The sequence below is a fragment of the Hypomesus nipponensis genome, chromosome 13 (genome assembly GCF_054491055.1).
Source record: "Hypomesus nipponensis isolate SF chromosome 13, ASM5449105v1, whole genome shotgun sequence".
Classification (NCBI taxonomy): domain Eukaryota; kingdom Metazoa; phylum Chordata; class Actinopteri; order Osmeriformes; family Osmeridae; genus Hypomesus; species Hypomesus nipponensis.
The window spans coordinates 13,828,302-13,855,774 of record NC_140373.1 but is presented as its reverse complement, the minus strand read 5'-3'; the positions used below and the strand labels follow the sequence as shown (position 1 = coordinate 13,855,774).

The window sequence follows — 27,473 nt, the reverse complement described above, 5'->3', positions numbered from 1 at the left end:
ATTAAATTCCTGACACGTAAAATGTTTGATTTGAATTCATGATATGTACATACAGGTAGAACATCAATTCAAAGAACCACAATCTTTTATTTGCATTTACACAAGGTAAAGAGATGGTGGGATCATCAGGATGGGAGGTTAGTAGTGTGTAGAGAGAGGGAATAAGATAACACCGGAAGAGGGAGGAAGAGGAAACAGAGGGAGAGGTCAATTATTTGGCTCCGGCCTATCAGGCCCAGAGGAAGTCCAAATCTAGTTGGACAGTACACGGTGGAAACCACACACACTCAAGAGAGCATGGGGTGGCAAAAAACTTTTTTGGAAACATCTTAGATTGGGAATGTTATTTAAGGAGGCTTACTAAACGGCTAAATTGCTAAGAAAGTAAGATAAAATATGGAATTGTTTTCAAAATCCAGGACAAGAACGGCCATCGGAAGCATTCAAATAGTTTATTTAGCCTGAAGTAACCAATGCAACAATGACACAAATGTAATTGGATGAAATAAACTTCTCAGAACAAAGTTTGTGCAAATAAAATACTAGATTTCAAGAACAAATACTACCATTATGAAAATGTTTGTGTTATACAATGGTCTTGTGTGAAATGTTCAGAAAATAAGTTGTTTAAGGCCTGACATTTGTGAAAGGACAAAGCAGTAATTACACTGTTTTTAGGAGCGATCACAGAATTAGGAAACCCCTTTTCATCCTTTCACACCCATTTTGCTTTGCTTGATTGGCTGATGAAATATGAGATCAACTGAAACAAAACCGAAAAACTAGGAGTTAAAGTTGTCAAACTACGGTACAGATCAATGCTGAAAATGTTGAATGTACAGTACATTAACAAATGTTGTTTTCACTAATGACATTCTTTTAGAAGGACTATGAATAAACACAGGATATATGGACTATTAAAATGCCCATTGAGAAAAGAAGAATCACCAGCACGTTCTGTAAATAAATTAGAGGACAATGGTTATTTGAATCAACATAAAAATACAAAGAATATCAAACTTATAATTGAACCCTTCATGTCCTCAGTGACCACTTTCTGTACATGACCAAGACGTTTTGCCAACGGTGAATGATATTAACATTGATCAACAATTGATGGCATCTGCATTTAAATCCCAGTACATTTCAGTACCATAGACCTGACAATACTGACAGTTTCCTAGCATAGATTTTGCAGTAGGCTGTATAATTAAATTCTTGCAACAGACCTGATGAGGTCACAGAAACTCAAACACTTTACAGAAAGTCCAATAGACTGTGGGTGCAGACTCCAGTCTTCCACTGTCCAGTTTCAAGACTTCTACATTACTCGCACCAACTTTAAAAGTGTCCATAGTGGTGGTTTTTAGCAGTTTAATAGCAAAATACATAAAAAGAATGATCCATCTCTGCAGAAGAATGGATTTATTCTCAGTGTCTTAACAATTGTTTTCACTTCATGAATGCTGCATTTAAATTGTACACAAAAAAGTTGTGCTTGGTCAAGTCAGTCAAGCCAATAATCAAGACACATAAAAAGAAACATCAGTGACAAGTGTTTGGATACAAAATTCTTTAGTATACAGTACAGCTTTAAAAAGCCATCCATGAAAATCAATGACCTAAGAATATCTAACAATGCTAATTTCCATTTTTGAAATAAAAACACATTTCTCTTCATGACAGGGTGAATAACGGTATCTGTTACTGCTTTTGAATGTTGAACAAAAGGACAAGCCATGTTTGATACCTCAAAATATTAAAACGTTATGAACTTTGTCAAATAACTAGACGACTGTTGTCAGTAACTGCGCACAGAAACTTGATTTCATTAGAAAAAAAAGTGTTCCATGAATACATTTATACTTTGGACCTGACAGACCTACCAATTGTCTGGAATATGACAACCTGCAATGCAAATCTCAAGGTTTTTGACTTTGAGAAACGAACTGTGAGAAGGTTCTGAACACTTTTTTTTTTTACATAAAGCATACTGATTATACCAATATCCATATACGTAAGACAGCAAGTCAATTATTTGTATTTATTTTAAAAACAACATTAGTTGATTGAAATCCTATATATCATGAGTATAGAGTAAAAAAACAAAAATAGAGCAAAGGCACAACTGTCAGCTTGCAACTTGGCAATTATTAAGCTGAAACATAAGAAAAACAGGCATCACTAATCATATTAAACAAGTTTACCATGGTAGTGGGTTAAAAAAAAACACCAAATTGTATTGGAAGATACAGAAGTAAAATACAAAAACATTAAAATCTCACAACCAAAAAAAAAAAGAAACTGTATAGTTTTTTGGCAGTTCACAGTGATCTTTTCTCAGATAAACTCCCCCCTGAAGGGAAGTGATTGGACATTTTGCCGTTGCCAGCGACAGCGCAGCCTGGCCAGAGGTGTGTCCCGGGGATTCTCAAACTCAGAGAAACCCAGCTGGTTGAGAAGGTCATAAACCCCAGCCCTGGCAGCCACCTATTGGAGGACAGAAAGGGAAAAGCTGTCAACTAGGAACAAAATGGGTACTTGCTACTTTATTTGATAAACCTTTAGTCCCCCCCCCCCCCATTCAATATTTGCATTGAATACTATAGCCATTTGAGATTAGCACTCCAAGTCTGTTCTCCAGATTTTAAATCATTAGTAGAAGAAAAGGGACAAATACAAGGTTCCTCGAAGAGGATGCCTACAGAGCAGAGGCCAGGAGGCAGGCTAACAATGCCAAGCTGATTCATGGCCCACTATGACTGTCAAAACATTGACAACAGATGTGAAGTACTGTGGAATAACAGGCAACATCTGGCCAAAACCAAGAATAAACTACTCATAGACAATCCCACAGATATAGGCAGTTGCCTCGCCAAAAAGAAAAAGAAAATTCCTCATTAAAAAGGTGTCACAGCTTGTTCAGTTTACTCAGCTAGCTACTTAGTCCCATCATTCTCCCTTATAGGGCTCTGCATTTCTGCAGGACCTGAAGGATTTCCGATTTGCAGAGAAACAGGAACTGGTTCCTGGTCGGTCAGTTGAATTCTTCGGTCAGAGTATTGGAAACATACCACAGACTGTCTGTCTGCTGAAATGAAACAAGACCTGAACAGCGCTGTAACTGGATACTCAAATCCTCAAAAGAAAACAAATCTGTATTCCAGTCTGTAATTTTTCGAGAAACATTTCTTAATAAATCCCTAGCCCTGTTTCAAAGCATGTCATGATGAAAACCCAGCTGTAGGCCCCTTTAGAAGCCATTCACCCAATGAAACTATGTTTTTGACCCACATTTTCTTAGGTGGCCCAAAACTGCAGATTAAGTTGGTTTGGGGAAAGTTCTGACGTAAGGGCTATAATCAGGGATATGTTTGGAGGTAATTAGGGACTATACTGTATGGGATCTTCTTATCTTGCTATCTTGCTAATGCAACAGTTTATTTAAAGTATTTCCGTCAAGCCCGGCACGCATGGAGAATGGGAATAACAGTAAAGATGGGAATTGTACAATCCTGTGGCTATGGCAAACATTTTGAGAACTATTAGATAACAACAAAGTGCATAATAGCTGTATGGAAATCATTATTATTCAAACTGTGATTATGGTCACAGTTGCCAGGACTGTAACTAGGCACCATGTAAAACCACACAGTGTGGTTACTTTTGTCACCAAGCCTCTGACCATGCAAAATTGACTGCTTCAACCCAGATCATGCATCACTAAAACATTAAGACATCGGTTGTGTTGGAGAAATAATCTCTGCATGTTTTTCAACCAGCCTTGCTCCATATATGGAGCTCATTCTGAGGAAATATTTTGTGTATTTGAACTCAAAAGGCCTGACATGCCTGTTAATTAACTTTTATTTATTTTGTTATTAGTCATGGTTAGAGATGAACACATATGCCAGAACATTCCAGGAATCTGATTGTTTATTTGTGTGCGTTTGTGTGTCCGCGTTAGTTTCCTATGATTATCTAGAGAACCGGGCACTATGCAAAGTGAGACATTTTGCAGGTGTCCTTTTCTGTGCAATGACATTGTTCGGATCAGCATTTCAAAGGTGCCACCACGGGAATCATGGGATCTCATCCCAGCCCTTTCACTCTGATTGGTCCCAGCACCTTCACTCTAATTGGTCCTCTGGTCACCCCTCGCACCATACGCTTCACTAGCACGTGCCAAGCCCCCACCCCTCACTCCTTGGCTTGAGGCAAAGGCCCCGGTGGATGTTTGTGGTATTGCTTTTCTGATTAGATGCCGGGCCGTTGAGAAGCCCCTCATTGCAATGTAGGGCTGTCCCCGACTAAGATTTTCTTTGGTCGACCAAGACTCAACTAAAACGTCTGAAAATCGACTCATCGAAATTCGATACGCTTTTTTTTTTCACAAAAAGGAAAACGTACAAACATTTTTGCAATGTGACTCAATGGCTGCTGGACATCGCAGATTCAGTCGCTAATAGCCTACTAATAATAAGACTCGTATCGCCAGTCCTGTTGTTACCGAATGCCGATGGTATTTATTATCTCTTACAATGTACTACAACAAAAATATTGTTTGTTTAACATGCAAATCATCAGAGCATGCTTATCACTGCCTGAACTTGCAGCATGCAAACTTACGTAGAAGCTGAGTGGGGAACGGTGCCACAGAGAAAGATTTGTCTTGACCGGAGAAGATAAGGTCATTCGATTTGGACTTGATTCTTATAATAGGCATATTCATTTTTCAACCAAGCGCGTTAGCATGAGCGAAGTAGGGCTTGGCCAACTTACGTTTTTCAGGTGGTAGGCTACATCATATTCGACGTTGAACTATGAAAAATAAACCGTTGTTGGCAGAGTTTGCGTTCAACGTTTTTTGAGTCACCCGGTACTTAGTAAATGTAAATGTACTTTAATGAAATGCTGCCATACCACAGATTTATTTGCCATTTTGACTTATAACACCGACAAAGTATGCTATGGCAGAGTTTGTAGTTCTGCAGCCAATTGTGCTCGTGCCGTGTGCAAAATACCAAACCAAAACAAAGCGCAGATTAACGAAAGGGAAAATGGTAGCACCTTTTCTTTTAAATTATATATTTTTTTAGTTGCTTTATTTGTCTGAAATGATATGATCTACAATTTCTGTAGAACATTTTAAAATTCAGCAATTATGACACAAGCGGGAATTAGATCTCACACTGCCATACAGCAGCTCGACTAAAAAAAATCTTAGTCGACCAAGAGCATATCGACCAGATAATCAACTAGACGACTTAGTGGGGACACATGACACTTGACTTGAGTCAGAAGTAACATTCTCAAACGAAACAGTGCGCTCCGTTGCAATCAGTGTTGGGTAAGTTACTTCAAAAAAGTAATTTATTACTAATTACTTCATCAATACTGTATTTAAATTACTTTTGTAATTACTATTTGCATTACTCTTACAATCCCTATAAACCCTGACTGGATAGACAACAGAAAGGAAAGTCTTTCAATAATTAAATACAAGTCAAACTTGGAACAGTTTAGCCTTTTACCTTTTTAAAACATAGCCTACTAAAAATTAACATTTTAGTAACGCGTGTAACCTTCTTTCATCTTTAGTTAGCAAACAATATGTGCATCACACAAAAGCTTAACTTTAAGTTAAACATGACATCACATGATTCTACAGTACGCAGCAGTAGCATCTCTTCCTGCAATCTAGTTTGCAATAAAACATTTTAAGCTCACCTTCAAACACTTTCTGCACTGGCGATGTAAAATCAAGTTTTGCCTGCTTAACAGGTGTTGCTGAGGTGTTATCTGTCAATGCCAAAGTATATTCCTAGTCTGTGCAAACTTTCATGGCGATTAAAACCCTTTCTGATTCTGATGAACATGGATCACTCAAAACTGTGTCGATGCTGCCTTGTGAGGTGCTTCAGTATGTTGCCTGTACTAGCCGCAGCCGCGTATTGTTTTTTGTTCCCAGGACATAGCTTGCACTTGACATTAATGTTCTTGTTAACCTGTGACAAAAAGCTAAAGTACTTGGAATATCTCCATTTGGTAAAACAGCTAGAGCTATCTGCGTCCGCCGAGTCCGAAATTTTCCACTTCAAACCGCTAGAGCCCGCGCTTATGCAACAAAAACTCGCGTCTCCCATGCAACTACACTACAGATAACGATTTTAAAGAGGCAGCATTCACTTTTACCCTAAAGCGATACAATTAAATTTTAATTCAATATTGATTTATACAGAACTGTTTGACTAATTTACAGTTGTGACGGCCTCCTCAGCCATTAAGTGGCTACACCTGGGCCCGGTGGTTTCCTCCCCTTTAAAAGGACGCCGGGAGAGTGAGAAGGAGGCCGTTCTGTCCGCAGCGCACTATTGTTTTAGTTGTGGCAAACTTTTGATATTTTGTTACATTGTTATTCTTTAATAAAACCATCACAGTAGTAGTCCTCGTGCATGTGTTCCCTTTGGTTTGTCTCAACCCCCGAACTGGGTTCGTGACACAGTAGGTATGTAACGCAAGTACATTACAAGTAACTGTAATTAAATGACCTAAAAATGAACAGTATTCCCTTACTTTGCTTTTTCAATGGATAAGTAATTTAATTATAGTAAAGCGTTACTTAGTAACATCAAGACCCAACACTAGTTGCAATCTGCCATTACCTCAAAAGAATAAGACATTCTGCTCCAACCGAGTTACCAACATGCAAAAAAGCCTACTTTGCTGTGGCTCAGTTATGGAATACTGACCAATATACAATTACATTTTAAGATTTTACATCACTACAAGGCGTCGTTCGCCACTCGCTGGGCTCGAACGCACAACCTCTGACTTGCCAAGCGCGACCACTACCAGCTACGCCAAAGAAAAGCTAGCTATTCGTTGACGCGGGTAGCCCATTACATACCTGAGGAGTGAGTTTCACAGGTTCACACCCGTTACACATAGTTGCAAGACAATGACATACATTCTATTGGCAGAACTTGTCCTGCTGGCTATTTTAACATATTTTCTTTCTGGGCATATTAGATTTCCTAACCACACAGTAGCCTATTCATAGGCTAGTTATTGCTTTATTGATTACTGCATTCAACATGACTATAACATGAGGCAACTCGTCACTTATAGCAACCAAACTTGGAATTAACTAAAAAGCTAATTATGGCTCCTTAAAAAAAAACGTAAATTGAAGAATTGTAAAAACCAGGATCGTAAAACCAAGTCATGAAACAACAAAGTTACTGAGATGGAGACAGGGAGGGCCGTTTAAAGTCATGCAGTATTGCCAAATGAGAATGTTACTTCCACCTCAAGTCAGGTATCATTGGTCAAAAACAACATTGAGCATCGCCCACATTGAGCCTCGCGCCAAATTGCACATTGCAATGAGGAGTACTTCAGCTCATCTGGTTGATTTCATTCTATTAACTCACGTCAACATATCCAAAACTATCTACCCCCCAAACAAAATGCATATTCTTGAACCTGGCTCATACAACTAGCTTTTTCATTGAATTTTGCTGATTTTTCTTAATTTGAAAACATTACGAAATGGGTACTAGCAGCCCATTTATTTGCTTATGTCAAGAAAAGTTGCCTGGAACTGTGCTGCGCATTTGTATGAAATTAAGACAATAATATTACTTGACTTACTATATTTAGTAAGTCAACAGTCTAAACTGCATTCTAAACTCCTGTAAGAGTGGTGATGTTTCACAGAATGAAATAATTTGGCTCAGCAGCAGTTGTTTTATCATCTGCAGTTGTAGTGTTGAAAGCAAAAAATAATGTTAAGGAAGAGTGCCCAGCAGAAGTAAGCGCAGCTAGTTCAGGCAGGGCAATCGGGCAGCGGGCGTCATTCATTCATCGAGGATATAAGGCGTCTTACTCCACCTTCCTTTCCTCCGCCCACTACCACACCCATGTTAGAAGCGCATATTCCTTGGGCCACGACCGATAAGGCGTCTACAAAAGACACGCGAATGCGCACACACTCACTCCGGTTGTTGTATGATCCGTGCTGCCGCCGCCCTCCACCATCCCCTTTCTCCCCCATGCCGTCTGTCTGTTCGTTCCCTCCGGGGGAATCTACATATCCATGTCATGTAACAATAAATGCTCAAATGTAATACATCATTGTCTTGACTGAACTAGCATTATCCTTGTGTCATTCTGTAGCGTCATGCCGCTCTAAAGCCCCTTTCCCCCTACTACTCAAGTCTATATCAATGCGACAGAGCTTACAGAACGCATGATATTGATCTTTGCTGCTGTTAGTGGCAAAGCATTTAATCACAACAGAGGTGAGTGCGACAGGGCGGTAATCATTGAGACAGCTCACAGATGGTTTCTTAGGGACTGGGATGATGGTGGCCCTCTTGAAACTATTGGGGACGACAAACTGGGACAGGGAGAGGTTAAATATGTCAGTTAACACCTCTGCCAGTTCAGGAGCACAGGCCTTGAGAACATGGCCAGGGATGTTGTCAGGTCCTAGAGCTTTATACACATTCACTCTCCTGAATGACTTGCACACATTAGTCACAGATACCTGGAGAGGGCAGCTGTCTTGCTCCAGCAGTACCTCTGACCTGGTGTGAGACTCAAATCGAGCATAAAAGGTGTTCAGCTCTTCTGCAAGAGAAACAGAGACCTCTGCTTGATGGCTTTTTCCTTTATAATCTGTGATAGTCTTCAACCCACTCCACATGTCTCTGGTGTTGCAGCAGCCCTGCAGCAGGGCCAACATGGGTTATGGGTTCGATTCCCAGAGGAAACCCTGGTTCTGTGCCATTGAGCAGGGTTCTTAACCAGTATCATCCAATCCACTGTCCAGCTGTCCAAATAGGAAATGTGTGAAAAATTCTCAGCGATGATAAGTCAACCTAGACAGGCACATCTGTTCTCAGGGAATCCAAGGGTTTTAGGATTCCGTGAAAAAGGGTGTAGGGGGCTTAGCACAAGAGGCTCAGGATAATGGGGAAGCATGTGACCCACTCCAGCAAAGGTGACATTTTCAGAGATTAAATGATGCAGATTAAATAATTTTGTTGCACAATTATGCTGAATTACTTAATACACATCCATCCCCTCCTCCCTTTATCAAATGGTTTGCCCCAAAGACCATGAGATGCTGTGTTTGGTGGCCCATGTTGGCTTTCATCATGCAGTGAGTAGATTGCATACACCAAAACTCATTGGGGAGGGGTGGGGAGGGAGGGGAGCGGTGGTCTTTTCCCACAGTGAGATTTTCTGGGACGGCCATACATACCAGGCCGGTACAGGATGAGACAGGGAGGCCTCTGTAGCACACATCAAAACAGCTGGAGTGACTGATTGGGTGCCCCTTCTGGAAGCATCCAAGGCATGCGTCATACACAAGTCGGCTCATTGTGTAATGGACGGCATCGCGGTTGGCCAAACAGCAATCTCAATTCAAATTCCCTGTGATGTTTTTTATCCCCCCTCCCCTCTGATTACACAACATGCCCCAGAGCCAATGCAGGCTAATGACTGTATTGACAATATTTGTTCGGTGCTCACTGGTGCTGCTGCTTTACTTAAGAGTTTTTACATCTTTACCTGGGTATTGGATCTAGCCCTGTGCCCGGAGGGGACGGACTACTGCACTCCAAAGTGCCTTGTTTGCTTACACTTGGGCATTTAAAACCAAACAGAACTGGGTTGGTAAAACATGAAGAAACAAAAAGAAAAGAGAGGATATTTAACTACCTCGCATAGATCTGAAGGCTCTGCCTAGCTTTCAACAGTGACAAAAATCGCCATGTTTCCTTTTGGAGGCTGAGATCCCACCAATCCAATGCCGACCCTGTACCCAGGACAGACTGTACCCACCCCATGGCATGTTATGTAATGCATACACAGCCCCCCCCCACCCAACCACCCATTCAACTCCAACAGAGATGTTCACTTGATCACAGCCTCTCGCCTCTGGGCTTGTCACTAATTACCCTGCCGCGGTCACTGGCGTCAGGTTAATAATTGAACCGGGGGGACTGAGCGCCTGGCTCAAAGCTGCTAGATATAGTGAACACGCCACAGGATAGCAATCGTCACCGTGGCAACCGTTCACACAGGTTTTACACAGCATCTTTGTAAACATACAGGCATTATTGCTAATAGCGAGGAGATGACAATGCTTTGAAAAAAAGCCATTGAGCTCATGCTTATTAAATACTCTAATATGAAGCTAACAAGACACATATCTGTCGCTGCATGTGGCAAAACACATGGCAGTATTGATGTAGTGTTTCTCAACAAAAAAAGAATTCCACAGGGCATAACTTCACAATTAGAATCACTCTACTGCACCACACATATTCCCTATTCAAAACAGGAAAGATATGCCCCAACCGACCTAGCATATTTCTACAACAACTGTTTTCATAGCTATTGTTCTGGTCTATTTTGGTATTCAATGTTTTCATAGACAAATAATATTTTGCAGATCAGTTTATTCCCCTAGGAGCAAAGATGGAGGGGATATTCTCTTAACTCATTTCTAACAGACTGTACATAGCAAATGATCCAAGTTCGGCTTTCCAAAACCTCACCGTGAATACCATGTCATAAAATGCATCAGGCCTCGGGAATATCTAATAGTCCTCAGAGTGGAAGTTATCAAATTGCACTTCTTATCTTCACCAAAGATATTGAGCTGATTTGCATATGCATAGTGATCTGTGGTAACACAAGCCATTGCCCTGGGCATGAACATTCTCTCCCCCCCCCCCCTTTTTTATCACGCACTCCTGCTGTGGTGGATTCCAGTATCTTTATGGGATTGAAAAGGGTGTTGATGAGTTGTAACAGAGCCGATTAATTTGTTTCTTCTACTTTTAGATAATTATATAAAAAAAATATTTTTCATTTTCTATAATTGTTTTCTCTCTCTTTCGTCTCTCTCTTTCGTCTCTGTCTTTACCGTGTCCCTTAGATGCACGGACTAGCTTTGGGCTAACTGCTGTTTTAGACTCAACTCAAGCCATGTATACAAATGTAAGTTTGATTCAATATTTGCATAGCCAGATCCTAAAAATGCTTGCCTCTAATGAAAAACATGACAATAGGCTCTTCGTTCCAGCAGGGGGGTATCCACTGGAGAGTCCATCCATATGTTAGGAATGTCCATAAATTCTATGCTTTACTGTAGAACCACAGCTGGTCAAACCAGCTCCAACGATTAATGTACCAACAAAAACAGAGGGTCCAGACGTTATGAAGTTCAATGTGTGAAGAAGCAGGCCACAATAGAACTAGAATAAGCTTGTAAATTCCAGGGGGGAATCCAAATTAAACTCCGGTAACGGTTCACAGAGTGCACAATGGAGAGCGCAGGCAAAAAGCCTTTTATATTTTACCCAAACACTTATGACAGCTGGGGGAGTATAATGTAATTGACATATGTGGTACTGTGAGTAATAGCGGGTTTGTTTCCTCTTCATGAGTTTATTGATATTCAGCAGAAGACTGGCTTCATTCGCAGGAGTCAGGAATTGACTTTTTTTCTATTTTTTTATCTGCAGTTTCAGGTTTTACCTTATTATAATATTGTACACTCCACTGTCCCAAATGTCTCCATGCTACAAAAACAAATTGACTTCACATTTCAATGAATATTGAGTAACTTTCTTGCCAAGTGCTTTTAAATTACCACTCTCCCTATACATTGCTTTGGAGAAATGTCCATAGACAAAAGAAAGACTCAGTGACTCTTTTTTAAGAAGGCGTGTGTAGTGCCCAGTGGAGTCTTCCCAAAGGTTTTCTTGCAAAAGAGAAAAGGGACATTTAAAGGCTGAAGCAGAGGCAAGCTTGATACAGCATTGGTTATGATCAATTCAAGACCAAATGAGGCACTCAAACTCAATCATATACTGAATAAGAAAAAACAAGTGCCTGGTGGTAGCCTGGCAACAATACTCAGGCTTTATTTAAATAATATAGTCTTTTTCCAGGAATGGTTGTATACAGTTGGTTGACACTGTTGAACGGAAGAATGACCTACCTGCTGCATCCACAAGGTGAAGGTGCGCTGCCACGAGTCTTTCTTCTCCAGGTGCAGGTACGTGTTGAAGAGGATGAGGTACATGTAGCGCTCCAGGTACTGCAAGCTCCTCAACAGCAACAGCTCTGTCTGTTTTTCCGTTTTAGCCGTTTTGATCTGTGGAATAAAAAAAGAACAGAAGTCTCTATCAGGAATGAATTCAACAAATGTTATACATAACAAAACCAACAGTGGTACTCAGTATATTATGGTAGATCACAGTGCCAGACATTTATGATGTACACTGTGATTTTCTATTTTCAAATATCACTGTCAACAATGTGATAATCAATGCTTTCCCACCCAAGTGTGAACCTGTCACTCTGCAGACATAACTGAGCAGTGAAAGCTCCAGCACTTCACTTAAAACTCAGTGAAGGATCTTAATGACTAATAGTGCAATCCCTCCTGAAAGATTTCACTGCAGGATGAGCGCTTGTACATTTGTAATGTGCTGGCAAATTTGACATCAGTCAACACATGAATTTAGGTAACAAAATTCACTGATCTATACTGAAAGTATATCCACTTCATATTGTCATTCTGTTCGCTAGCTAGCTCCTTTGAAAGAAGATGATTGTAGGTTGTAAAAGCAAATTTGTTTCTAAATAACAAAACAGAATTTCCCTATTTTCCTTACTACGCTTAGTTTCATTTCCTTGTGAATGCCTTTGTTAATTGCATTAGTTCAAACATGGTAGTCTACAGCATTCCGTTGGATAATAAAAAGGACACCTGCAAAATATTAACTTTGCGGAGTGGCCGGTTCTCTCAAGTCGAGGTATTCGTAGGAAACTCACTGCAGGTCAGAGGACCAATTACAGTGAAGGGGCTGTGACGTGAAGAGAGCGAGCTAAGCTGCAGCCAATTAGTTTTTCATTATTTGACGTTGAAATGCTTATCCAAACAACGTCAATCGCGGCACTGCACTCCATTGGGTTACAAAGAGGACTTATACAGAATATGAACTTTGCAGAGTGCCCGGTTCTTGAGTTGAGCATGGGAAACTAAACCCATTCTAACTTGTGTACACACACACACACACACACACACACACACACACAGATTCCTGTCATTATTAGAGAGGGCATCTACATGTCGTTTGTGGTATTTTTGGGGTATCTTTCCAAAAGTATGGATAACAGCTCTATGAAAATCCGGTGGCTGAAATGCATCAGTGTGTTGATAATGAACGTAGTCAAACTGGATTAATAAATCATTCAACATAAGTGGCAGTTTGGGACATTTTTGAAAATTCATCTTGTGTGGTCTGAGACAGTTTGACCATCTCATGTCACTGAGCGAAATCCTTATGAGCCTGGGGAATGACAAAGTTTTACCAAATTATTCAATAGGGCCAATTGCGCCAGCTAAATACCATAGTGCCAATTTTGCCAAGAGTGGTTGTCATTTGAGAACAGAGTCAGGAGCTTTGGTGTTATAAATCATTTGCACAGCAGACACAAGGCAAACATGAGGACCATTTCAAAGTGTTTTTCAAAGTCTGGGTGAAGACCCAATGAAAATTGGGTTGGCAAATACTTTTTCATAATTATTTTGTCATGGGCAGTGCTCGAAGTGGGCCGATACTCACCGGTACGCAGTACCGGCACTTCTACATTTTACTCTTAAGTGTCGTACCGGTACTCCACCACTGACCGAGAAAGCATCAGTGTCAGAGAGATTGGTAATGACCCTAACGTTACATAAACTACACTACCCAGAGGGCACTAGCACAATGTGACTTACCTCAGATCTTGACGAATCACGTAAAGGCAAGCAGTCGGCCCACCCTATCAGAAGTTTGCTTCTCCACGAACACTAGTTCGAAAAAGCTGTCTGATGCCTGCGTAAGTGCGTAACAGATTTTTCACTGCTGTAAACCTAGAAACTAAAAAAGTGTGTTGTGTTTCCGAGTTTGTAAGTCATTACGTTAGCCTGGCTTCAGAAAGGTACTAAAAGAACGCGCGTGCCAGAGCCAGACACGTCAACAGAGGTCCATGTCCAACCAGAAACATCGGGTCAGATCATGAGCTTCAAACTTGTTTAAATAAATACATAGGCCGTGGGAACTAGGGGTGCTCCCTGACAGCATGAGAATTTAAAATGATATGACTTTAAAATCCACCACTGCGGCACAGCCCCGCAGTAGCAGACTGGCCATCGGGGGTACCAGGAGAAGAATAACAATGGAAAACCAGGCTAAAAAACATAAGGATGGGGCAGAAAAATAATGAGACAAAAATACATCACCATCACTAGACCTCTTCACCACTACCAACAACGTCAACATTTCGAGGAAGACTGCGAACGGAGAGCAAGGTGAACGTCCCTCTACATTTAGTGCACGATGACAATAGGAGTACTGTGAATGCAATTGGCGCTATTGGCTCTTGGTGTTGTTTGTTTGTTTGTGACGGGCCGGCTCCCGGCAGCGACAACTTATCGTTTCTTTCAACTTCCAGGTCACAATCTGGGAGGGAGGGCGGCGGGATCTCAAGCCTGCGCAAAGACGCAGAGTCCAGTTCATAGCCCAGGGGCTAATCTAGGTTCCCACTTTTGGGGGGGCTAAGCCCCTAGATAAAACCTATTATTTTTCCTGTGACCCAGCAAAACAAGGGGGGTCTGGGGGCATGTTCCCCCAGAGGACATTTTTGAAAATATTCTTTTAAATAGTGTCCTCTAGTAGGTTTTAGGAAGAGAAATTAACACATTTAGATTTAAAATATGAAAAAAAAAATATATATATATTTTTTGCGATGGTTTGTCATTTTTAAAATGTGGGTCGCCGAAAAAAAGTTTGAAAACTAGTGCTTTAGGCTGTCAGTTACACTGAGATTATTTACAGTGTGAACTAGATTGCTTACCTGTTTACTACATTTCATAGCCAGCATAGCACATACCATCTTAATTGAAAATATCTAAATTCCTATCTAAATTTCCTCAATAACCCAATCCCCAAAGAACATAGTCTTGCAAAAGTATTCGGACCCACTGACTAACTTTCAAAGTACAAATGATACAATGACATTCTGTTCAGTTTGACATCAGTAAACAAACAGGTTCTGTTTATACACTGAGAAACTGTTTCCCTTTTAAACATATTTCCTAGTATTAAACTAATCTCAAAATTGGTAAAGCGTCGGAATACATTTGCAAGGCACATCAAGGGTAAATTATTACTTTTTGTCTCAACTCGTTTTAATTTGTCTTTAATCTCCAAAGGTGTATTTAAATGCAATAAAGAGATGCTTAACCAGGTGTTCCTTGTAAAATTGAATATGCCCATGGCTTCAGAATGTACAGTTAATTTGTAATTCATTTTTGTTTGATTGCCAACTGATCCCTCGGCAAAGAAAAACACATGGCTGCCTCTAATGAATAGTGTGGAACGGATACATAAGGGGTCTGGGAGGCATAATGAAATATATTTCCCTTTAAAAAGTGAAATATGCCAGGAAATCCAATGGAAAAATCATCTTCACAGTACCCTACAAGATTTCCCACGTGCAGCATTAGCATCATCCCATTAACAAGAAACCCATTTTCCAGATTCAACTGCTTATTATTTTGGTACTTCTTTGCTGCAAAATGTGTTTATTCTATGTGTTTGTCTTTACTTATTAAATAACTGTGTACACTGTGTTACCTGCTTGCTTGAATTTCCTTTGGGTTTAATTAAGTGAATTGAATTGTGTATAAGGGATGGTGTTAGCCTCTGTCCTAATTTTATATGATAGGGCACTATAAGCCAATGCAAGAACAGTGAGTTAACAGCACACAGCAGTAACTGGAGCTTTGGAGATTCAAGGAATTCCACACATACTGTGTCTTCCTCACCAAAAGTTGCACCAGTTAAGGGTGGTACTGCATCATCAATCATGAGAGTCTTGAATGATCGTACTATGTTCATGCATTGTGACAGAAGCTGGAGTGATCACATGGCGACGCAGAATATCGCTCAACCATTTCAGGTAAGGGGTAGCAATTAGACACATGGACCTTCAGTATCACAGTAACATTATCCTCTCATGCCCACAATGTCGTAGTAGTGAAAAAAAAAATTCTCAATTGGACACATTGCATCATTAAAGGCAGGATAGGTAAGTTCTGCGAACCTAACAATTTTGGCTTTAGTTACAAAGGATTGAAACCAAAATATCACACCCCTTCAGGGCTCTACAGTGCGAGCATTTCCCTCGCATTTGCGCCTAAAAATAGGTATGTGCGAACTTGAAACATAATTTATGAGCACAGTACGCGAGTGACAGGCTGTTGTCAATACACGGGACAACAGCGCGATGAAGTGAAGCATACCATTGATTTCACATGGAAAGCAAGTGACGAAGTTGCGACTGCACAATGTGAACATAGCATAATGACCCGCGAGCGACGATTCGCAACCAATGGGCCAGAGCCATATAAAAAGAGAGCTACGACACTCTTTGATCTTGCCGACACGTGATCACTTGGTTCAAGTAGCTTGCAAAAAAAAACACTGCTGGCAACCTGTTTGAATGGTTTTCAACGGGACAGACAGTGGCAGCATCTTGATTTACCGACCCTTTCGGTATATTAACACATAATATCAATTGGTTACTGGTGTGCTGTATTATGTATATGTATGATACTTTATTAACATTTATGTATTACATTAACTCATAACACTAGGCAGCAATATTGTGAAAAATATAAGCAGAGCTAGAAATGGCTATGCTAGCAACCATACTGTAGCTTACACCAGCCCAAATTAAGAAGGAGTTTGGTAAATAAAACAGAATATACAAGGCAACCAATTGTCCCAAGTCTCAAGTCTTTTATTTGTCAGGTACACAGAACAACACAAGGTCAGACTGGGCACTGAAGACAATGCAATGCAAGCACCTGGCATAACATAACGTACACAGATTAACAAATAATTTGGGAACAAGCTTTTGTTAATGTGGCATCGTTTGTGTCCAAGGAAAATATTTTCAAATATGAATCATACAGACTTCTAAATGAATTATTTCCAAGCCCTGATAGTGTAACTGAGATGACACAGTATAAATAATTCCTCTTTCAAGTAATAAGCCCCCGTTCAAGTGTTGAGCATTAAATTAGTTGCACAGTCTGTAGAGATCTTGGGACAAAGCCACTTTTTTGTTCTAAAACCGGGTTATAAGCCGCTTCAAAATATAATCCGTACAACCACAAGAAAACTGTAAAATCGGGGTACAAGCCGCGGCTTTATTTCCGAAAAATATGGTAGTTGTTACAGTACAAGTGTGACATGTAACGCTGTTACACAGATTAATAATAGTCCATTCACTGTGTTGTGCTGCTTCGTCTTAGTTTAGGCTAAATATGGTTAATATTCAAATTTAACTTCCGTAATAAAATGTGGAAAGCTTTAAGTGACATGATTAATGTGGTCTGTTATAGTATTCAATGTATTGGGGAAAATACTGTATTTAAATGGAAAACTGTTTATCATAGTCTTTTGATATAAAAACAAAAAAATACAAATAGCTACAAATCACAACACAGAAAAAATGCAAGGATTGTGAGAATCGTAATATGTATCATATCCGCACCCAAGTATCGCAATAATATCGTATTGTGAGGTTCCTTGCAATTCCCTGCCCTGCTTGTGTAATGATGTCGTTGTGCCAAAAAAAGGCTACTCTGGGATGGTGAGTCAATGTCAGAAGTGAGACCGTTTTTGTGGAGCCTTGATTGCTTTGGGCCTATGCTACTCTCAGGAGTATTCTTAGAACCTAGGTCAGCCTCACAGCTGCAACATAGACAGTGGGGGGAGGGGAGGGGGGTATAGTGCTGGTGAGAGCAGTGAGGGGATTTAGATTGGGGAATATTGGAATCACGTTCCAGCAACACATCATTCACATCCAAGATGCGCTGCATTCAGTATGAGCAACTCACATCGGGACCATTAAGCACAGCAAGACTGATAAAACGACTTTTGATAAGGTTACCACAAAGGGCACTTCCGCACAGTTATGAGTGTATACACAGTCTTAAGTCAAAAAATTAGTCTAGCCAGTAGGTGGGCTTGCAAAGTAGGTGGGCTGGTGGGGTGCTAGGTCCCAAATGAGTTTGTGAACTGATTCACTCCACTCTGGAATAATGCATAAGAAAGAGAGAAGGGGGGGGGGGGATTCAGTGTCAGCTTCCCAACAGCAATGAAGGGGTCCTAGTTTTTCAAGCATTCTGTGAGGAGTGGGGGAGAGGCAGGGGTGAAAGTAAGCCGGTACTGGCCGGTACACCAAACCGTAAGAAATGTCTTCCCGGTACGCCGTACCGGGAAGAAATTACGACACACGCACAGGCCATCGCGGCAAGGCAAGCAAAACAAGCAATTGCTTGGGGCGCCGAGCTGGCTTGGGGCCCTAAGACAACGACTGGTTAAGAATAAAATGCAACGACAAACTGTGTGAGCGGCCCTTTAATAGTCAATGCAGTAAAGTGCAATGACACTGTTATCGGGATCTTTGCTGCTGGCAAAATACAAAACCTCGTCGGTCGGCAGTCATCATGAAGCGGAATTATGCTTCAGGAAGCCAGAAAAAGAAGAAGAGAAAGGAAGAGGAGGATAATAAAAAAATAAGATAGTGGTAAGTGATAAATTACACAGGATAAAATAGCTCTACTCGTCTTGGTGTAATTTTGCAGCAGGTAAGCTAGCAAAAATATGTTTATGTTAGTCCGTTAGACAGAGACTTAGTTTTAACATGGCGCAGTGCTGTGTCCCGTGTTGTTTAATTAGATCGGAGTTTAAAAAAACAGGTGGGTTAAAGAGTGATACTAGAGTGATAAGAAGTCCTAGTGAATGCTTGATAAGTAGACTATAATACAGTAAATAGACAAATAAATAAATAATAAATAATTAGGCTAAGTGAAAATTTCGGACGATAGCACAGCGCGCACACATTAAACCTGTATTATAGTACCACCAAGAAATAAAAACTACTTTCACCCCTGGGGAAAGGACAAGTCGGAAGGCAGTGGAACGTTCTGCAGACGTTTCTCGTTGAACTATTAGGGGGCGCCGGATGGAATAAAAGAAATGTGCAAGCACAAATTCACTCACACACACATATTTTCCAGCATAGCCCCTTGGCTGGATGCTGAGTGCAATGAGGAGCAGGTGAATACTGGAAAGCCCGGATCACCCTGGGTGCCCTGTACTCCCGGGGGGCTCCAGGGATCATGTTGGGCCCTCTCGGTTCTCCTTGGCTGGAAAACAGCACCGTGCCTATGCCTGGCAGCCATCTGTGCTCGGGCTACTGCCAGACACCCAACTTCATAACACTCTGGCACGTGCTCACACTCCACACACAATAACAGACACCCCTCCCCCACACACGTGCACGCACGAAGACAGATTATCCAGAAGTGAAGGTTTTCCCACCTGCCAGACCCACCTCTGCAAAACCCACACTCCATCCTGCAGGACGATTAACAACAGGCGTGTGCGCACACCCACACAAACGAAGATCCCAACAGACAGCCTGTGAGGCAAACATTTAACTATAATTCCAGGAATCCCTATCTGTCAATCTGTGTGTGTTTCCGTTTCTGTGGCTTGATTATCTCAAGAAACAGGCACGCCTTGAAGTTGACAAATTGTTGTCTTGATCAAGTACCATGGACGTGCAGTGACAATGTTTGGCCGAGCATTTCATTCATAAAGATTTACATTACATTTATTCATTTAGCAGACGCTTTTATCCAAAGCAATTTCCAAGAGAGAGCTTTACAAAGTGCATAGGTCACTGATAATAACAACAAGATAGCCCCAAAGCATTGCGGGTAGCCAAAACAAGAAGCACACATTGTGAACAACCAAAAAATAAGCGCCAAAGGGAAGAACCATAAGAGCATGTAGTACTATAAGAGCATTTAGTATAAAGATAATAATAATCCATGCTTATGTGCAGTAATATCTTTAACTGAAATGTGAAACTTTACCCGTGTGCACAAATTATAAATTAAGTTAACACCAAATCAACTACAGTAACTGATACCTCAACCACCGGCTGCATAAAGGGCTCAGGCACTGCAATAGTATATTCATTAATAAAAAATGTACACTCAAAGACAGCAAGTGGGAGGTGATTTGCTCTTGCAAACGTGACTTCCATGCTCCACTGCCTCTACAAGAGATGTCTGCACTCTCATATCTTAGAGGAATTTGAACACCAAAAAGAGGTTCAGGTTCTACCAAAAAAAAAAACTGAGGCCGCTTCATTCGTTCCATCTGGTGGGTTATATAATCACACTTAAAAAAAAAGGGGTCTGGCATTTTCTAAATAGGAATAAACATAACAGCCAGGACACAGACAACTGGAAGCAGTCAGTCTTCGTCCAGTGTGTGGACATGAACCAGAGGTTGGGCTGGGGGTATATCTTTATGCTGAGTGAGTTATGACACACTGGTCACACAGTATTTTCAGAAGAGACCAGATGGACTGGTCACATGATCACCTCCACCACCACCCATTCCTCAAGGACAACAATGTCCAGGAAGTGGAGCAGACTGGAGATGCTAGGTTACTTCTATTCCACATGTGAGGGAACACATGAACGCCATGAGGGGTGGGCATTTTCATGTGTTTCCGTCAAAAAGAAACCCATTAAAACACACACACACACCCTACCTGAAGGGACCGAAGGGACCTGAAGCCCCTCAATGCTCAGTGTCATCTGCCCAGTCGTGGTTTCAGACAGGAATGTGTCAGACCGACACAGCTACAGGCACACACATAATACCACACAGTTCAGACATCTTCGAGCATTCACATGGTTGACTGCTCAGATAAATTGCTTTTCGCACTAAAGGCAGATGGACACACTTTAATAAAAGTGTTTCAAAGTGGATTTTTTTTACAATAAAAGCTAAGCTCACAAATGAGGTCTGGATGAGAAGTCAAGGATATTCAGAGGGCCTAAAGAGTCAGGGGATAACTTCTCTGTGCACCCTGGGCCTTCGAGGACTAAGGGAGCAGGATGGACAGCCTCCTATGTTTACGGTCAAAGGTGTTATAACTGACAGCCTCTGGAGCTAGACTGGGGCTGTATGTGGAGTTCTACAGGAAGTCAATGTGGATGTTGGGAAAGCAGAACATGGGGGAGGTGGGGCTGTGTTTTATCACCCGGCATACATTCAGGAGAAAGAGCCTCCTCTGTACTCAGACCGGATCAAACCTAAATCCCTCCAACAAATAGAGCAGTGTTAGAGATATACAGATATACCAAGACATGCCTATCCAGCATATTGTAGAAGGGTCTCAGAGACGAGTGACAGTAGTTGTGTGGCCATTGGGAGTGTTATCACATGAATAGAATACTATGCAATCATACATGAGGAGTGCCATTACAATAACATTTTGCCGAAACTAGCAACTCTATTGCTCACTGTCAGACGGTCTCCAATAATTGCATGGTCGTAAGTAGTCACAGCAATTGCAAATTTCCACTTGTTCAAAACTGCAGTGTGTTGTTCTAAAACACATTCTAAACACTGCAAGTTGAGCATTTACCACGGCAGTGTCTATATATCCCAGTAGCTGATGCACTACAAACATTATGCGTTGAGCTCTGGGTAGACACACTCTTGACAGGTGAGCTTGCTCTGGACCCCAGGTCTACCTCTCTTATTCACATGCCCTGAGGGCAGTGTTGAGACCCAGGCAGGTGGGCTCTCCCAGTAACTTTCCTCAGGCACGCATCACCTTCTCCTGGCTACCCCCCTTACTCCACACCCTTCCTGAGCTCCACAGATCAGCCACACACACATACAGTGCATCTGGAAAGTATTCACAGTGCTTCACTTTTTCCACACTTTGTTATATTACAGCCTTATTCCAAAATTGATTCAATAAATTGTTCTCAAAATTCTACACACAATACCCCATATTGACAAAGTGAAAAAGGTTTGTTTCATATTTTTTATATATTTGCAAAAATTAAGAACAGAAATATAACGTGTACATGCGTATTCACAGCCTTTGCTCAATACTTTGTTGAAGCACCTTTGGCAGCAATTACAGCCTCAGGTATTTTGAGTGTGATGCTACAAGCTAGGCAAACTTATTTTTGGGCAGTTTCTCCCATTCTTGCAGGACCTCTCAAGCTCCTTCAGGTTGAATGGGGAGCGTCGGTGCACAGCCATCTTCAGATCTCTCCAGAGATGTTCAACAGAGTTCAAGTATGGGCTCTGGCAGGGCCACTCAGGGACATCAAAGAGTTGTCCCAAAGCCGCTCCTTTGTTATCTGGGCTGTGTTCTTAGGGTCGTTCACCCCAGTGAGAGGTCTAGAGCGCTCTGGGGCAGGTTTTCATCAAGCATGCCTTCGTACATTGATGCATTCATCTTCGCCTCGATCCTGACTAGTCTCCCAGATCCTGCCACCACCATGCTTCACTGTAGGGATGGTATTGACCAGGGGTCTCATTTATATACGTGGCATACGCACAAAACGGGGCTGAAAATGTGCGTACGCCAATTCCCACACAAAGGTTGTGATTTATAAAAAAACTAACTTGACGGGAGAATGTACGGTCCTCCACACAAACTCTGACCCATGTGTAGGCCTACGCACATTTTGGAGACAGTGGGAATTGGCGACGCAGATGACCGTACTGAAGTCAGACTGCAGAAAGTAAATGTGGGAATAACGATTACTCGTAATATTGATATATTTTGTTTTCCTCACACACATTTTTTTCACTCAATATCATCATTATTATGAAGATAAAATCCAGCAGTGTTATTTGCACTTGTACTGAGTGATAATTGTTCCATAAGCACCTTGTAAAATCCAACTCAAATCTCAGCGCTGTCTCACCATAACATTGTCCACTATGGGTGCAGGAGAAGGAGATGCCCTGACTGCATGTAATACAGGATAACACCACCTAGCCTACCTTTAGATAGCTAACTAATAACTGTAGAACACAGTTTATAAATATATATAAAATATATTTCTTTAACAATGTGCATATATCATAATATGTCAAAAACTGAAAATGTAGCCGTTAAGCTCCCGCGCAATCGCTACACTCTACGTCCTCGTTATCAGTCCAAACTTAAATACTGTTCATAACAAAACACTTATTTTTAAATTGTATCTCGACTCGGGGTACCACTGGCCCAGTTGACGCCACTTGCAACAATCGCATGCCAGGATCATTAATATACTTTATCAGCATTCATGAGGTGCTTTGCATTGACTATTTATGGTTAAAAATGGGCGTGCTCAGGGCGGGATAAGATGCTGATTCACGTACGCACACTTGTGGGTAACCTGTGATTTATAAAGGGAACATTGCTACAGACCGTGCGTACGCACGAGTCTGAATTTTATTTGGCGTACGCCATTTTAGGCTTTTGGACGCACGTACACTTTTAGTATGAATCCTAAGCACAGTTTTATAAATGAGACCCCAGGTGATGAGCGGTGCCCAGTTTCCTCCAGACATGATGCTTGGCATTCAGTTCAATCTTTGTCTCATCAGACCAGATCATTTAGTTTCTCATTGTCTCTTTTGACAAACTCCAGACAGGCTGTCATGTGCCTTTTACTGAGGAGTGTCTTCCGTCTGGCCACTCTACCATAGAGGCCTGATTGGTGGAGTGCAGCAGAGATGGTTGTCCTTCTGGAAGGTTCTCTTCTCTTCACAAAGCAACGCTAGAGCTCTGTCAAAGTGACCATTGGGTGCCTTTCCAAATCATATCCAATCAACTGAATTTACCACAGGTTGACCATTATCTGCTAGAGTTCACTTTGGATTGATGACAAAGGGCCAACATCATGAGTGTTAATCACTGTTGAGTCGCTTGATTATAAAGTGCATTTCTGTCATTTAAATGAGCATTTTGCATTTACAAATGGGCAATCCTTCACTCACAAAAGAACTAATGAAGCCTAATAGTTTGACAAAATCCAGAGTCCTTGACTCACTCAAAACAAACAAAATCAGTATTTCATTCACTTTTAATTATTTGAATTCTGAAATGCATAGCGACTTTTGTAGGATGGTGAATCTGAGGATACGTTTGATAATTCTATATTCTGCTTTCCCAGAGAGTAATTCCAAATTCGTAAAGAATGACTCATCCATAAAAGGGCCTTTAACTGAGCCGTTTGAGTGAGCAGTGTCCTTGCTGAATATTTGAAGGAGGGAAGCCAAATGTTGAAGGCCATGCATTTCCCCCCACCCCCCCTTCGCTAATAAGGCTAGGGATGGGGCTGAGAGGTGAGCTCTAAGGAGAGGTCTGTCTGCCTGACATATGGTGCCAATTACCAGCCGTTGGGGTTGTCGAGGTAAAAAGGCCAATGCAAGTTCCTCCATATTAGCCCTTCCCACCCAGGTTCGCACAAGCAGCCATTCATCAATCCTCACACAGGATATCTCCCACCCCAAGCCCAAGCACAGCCCAATCCTGCCTCAACCCCCCCCACCTCTTGCCTCAACCCCCCACCCCACCACTCCGCGACTCAGCCAACTCCCCCTCCTCAAGTCCGTACTCCAGAGCAACCTGTCTGCTGTGGAGTCAAGGCCTCTTTACTCTGATTGGAGGGGAGGGGTGCCTCGCAAATGTGGCGCTGCTTCTTGCCAAGCCTCCTGGAGCTGAAACCCAAAAGGAGATGCCCTCCTGGGTTCAATACGACCACTTAATCAAAATTCAAGGTATTTCTAAAATCGCTGCAAACAACACTCAAACTGAGTGTGTGTGATAGTGTGAGAGAGAGAAATCTGTATTGACAGTGTCTCATGTTCCACCCAACACAAAAGGAAACATGTGCCCTTTACCAGATTATCAATATCCTCAGAATCAATCCACATGTGCTCCTTTGTACATTGTGGACATTTGCATACGTCAATTCAGGAGATGTCACAATAAAGACTCCCTCCACAATGACAGCAGTAAACACAGCCATCCTTCTTTGTGTGTGCAGCATGCCATGACAGCCAAGGGAACATTTTCACTTTTGTGAACGATACCAATTTCTACTTATTCTCCCATGAATTACATACGTGGCTAGGGCTCCATTCAATGAATGCACCCCAAACCTCCACTGGCACCCCCACAAGGGAGGGAAGTCACCCTTCCTTGTCCCTTTAATTTCTGGCCTGTGATTAACAACCGGTGTAGGGTGACTTGAAAAGCTGTCTAGAATGGGTCTAGAAACTGTGGCTTTGCATCAGTTTTATCTGATGAGTCAGCTTGCCATGCCGTGGAGCACACACTGTGGTGGATGCAAGTGCCTGGTCCGGAAGCTTCTATTGTCTCTCCTCCAAGGCAGGTGTGAAGTCCCATTGCCTCCATTGTTTCATTAGGGGATGGCACGGGCTGACATGTCACCATTTGACACAGTCATTCATAAAGCCCACCCGCCCACCACTCCACCCCACCCCACTCCCCCCTCTTTCTCTTTTCCTTGCATTCAGATTGTTTCCTTTCATTGGCAGACGGGTACAGTCAAATTATAGAGAAGTGGACCACAAACGTGCATGTTATGTGTTGGAGTTCTTAACTGAATTATCATCCCAGGGATGAGCAGCCATGCCGTCTCTAGAATGTAATTACTGGACCACGAGAGCCGGTATGATTGAGGAGTGACTAAACGCCCCATATTTCTTCATTACCGTCAATGTTTAAAGAAGGTGTTTACCCAATGAAGAAGAAGTTTGGGTTCAAAACTCTTGTTGTGTGTCCGGTCTAACTTGTGAATTGTATTCCATGTTTGATCCATGGGCCTAAAGCATAGTGTTGGGAGGACAGGAGGCGCAGCAGGCTAGCATGTAGAGAACCACAAATCAGGGAGACAGGAGAGCAGGGTGGCTGGAAGACCCATAATCTACCACAGACAGGCAGCCAGTGTGGGCTCTTTTTAAATAAAAAAACTATCCCTAAAAACCCAGCAAGGTTTGGGAGAGAGATGGACACGTGCACACACCAACAAACACAGAGTTAAAAACACCTGCGCACACGGCCAATTTTCTTTTTTTTTTTTTTATAAACGCTGCCATTTCTCAAGAGGCTAACCCATCTGGCCGAGTCGGCCGGTAGCATTATAATCAAAGCTATATATCATGTGGACTCAAGCCGCAAGGCTGATCTTTATGGATCACGGTAGTACCCAGAGCTGCTTTTTAAAAGGAGCAGTCAGCCAGGACAGGAGATGGAGATGCCTTTACGTTAATGCTTTTTACAGATTCCGACCCCCACCACCACCCACCCACACACACACACACACTCACTCCTCACCCGCCCCCCCCTCCCCCCCCCCCCTTAGTTTTTCCACGTCAGGAGAAGCCGAGCAGCAGCTGTGTCAGTTCAGATAGATATGGCTGTCTGGATACTCTGTATGCCTAAAGACTGCGTACAGTAAACAAGAGGTAATGGCTGACATGAAAGGGTGGTTCTTCTGTGACTACAATTCTACCTCCACGGGTTTGGAGCAAAAATTTAACTGGCTGGGGTGTATCAACCTACACAGATGTAATTCTCCTTCGTAAACATCCAACTCCAGTGCACCACAGGCCGAATGACAGTGTATGGCCAAGCTCAGTCTTGCTGGGTATCTGTTAAACACAGCATTATCTAAATACCACGGCAACACCATAGCTCACTTTGATATCACGGGCCCCTCAGTACAACCTGGCACCCGGCACAGGCTCAGAGAAACAGTAAGCACAGTCAATAACTAGGAACCCGCTGGCAAGCTCTGTGATCGATGCAGTTGGGTGTTAATGAAATTTTTAATTAGCTTTGGCAGTGACAGCTGAATTTGTGGGTCATTTTGGCATTTCGGAGGCAGACACCATGCTGAGAATCTGCACGTCAACTTCTGTTTTCCCCAGCTTGGTATCTCTGGGGAATGTGCTGGTCTCGCTGTGGGAGTATTGAATTGAGGATCCAACAGCTGCAAATCATCTACGGCGCGTCACGCAATCACATCTTTATCCATACACAAACTCAAGGAGCACATTATTAGCAATAAACAAGGATTACTGAAAGTGCATTCATTTTAGTAGTGCCGAAATTGACAGGATTGCCATGTGGAAATCACTGTTGTTTCTCATGTTTGGAGGGTTATTTAGATTTAGTCTGGTCCTGCTGGTTATGGCGGTGTTAAAACAGCCTGCATCTGTAGGGGCTCAACTGTCCTCACGTATGAAACACGGCTCTCGGCTGGGAACGTTGTAAAAGCGTCATTCCTGGCGCAACACGACCCAGTCATGACTTGCACGTGTCCCGAATGGTTGGCATTTTATGTCTTTGGGCAGTGGGGATTCCAGTTCTATTCTTATAGGCGTTTGTTTGACACCAATTGAACACTGTCGGCAGGCTGGTGTTGAAGAATGAGGGTCGCGGCGAGCTGTGGCTAATTTTAC

The 27,473-nt window shown here is 42.0% G+C and overlaps 1 protein-coding gene across 3 annotated transcripts in view; it reads right to left on the bottom strand.

Moving 5' to 3' along the window:
- Nucleotides 1-437: 437 nt before the first annotated feature.
- Nucleotides 438-27,473, bottom strand: part of pald1a (phosphatase domain containing paladin 1a) — a 51,968-nt gene continuing 24,932 nt past the window's right edge. For all 3 annotated transcript variants that reach the window (XM_084669503.1, XM_084669504.1, XM_084669502.1), the window contains exons 19-20: nucleotides 12,029-12,184; nucleotides 438-2,490 (exon numbers count right to left, since the gene is read on the bottom strand). In XM_084669503.1, the coding sequence (XP_084525629.1) occupies nucleotides 2,341-2,490; nucleotides 12,029-12,184 (306 nt within the window). In that variant the 3' untranslated portion in view covers nucleotides 438-2,340. The remainder of the gene's footprint in view (nucleotides 2,491-12,028; nucleotides 12,185-27,473) is intronic.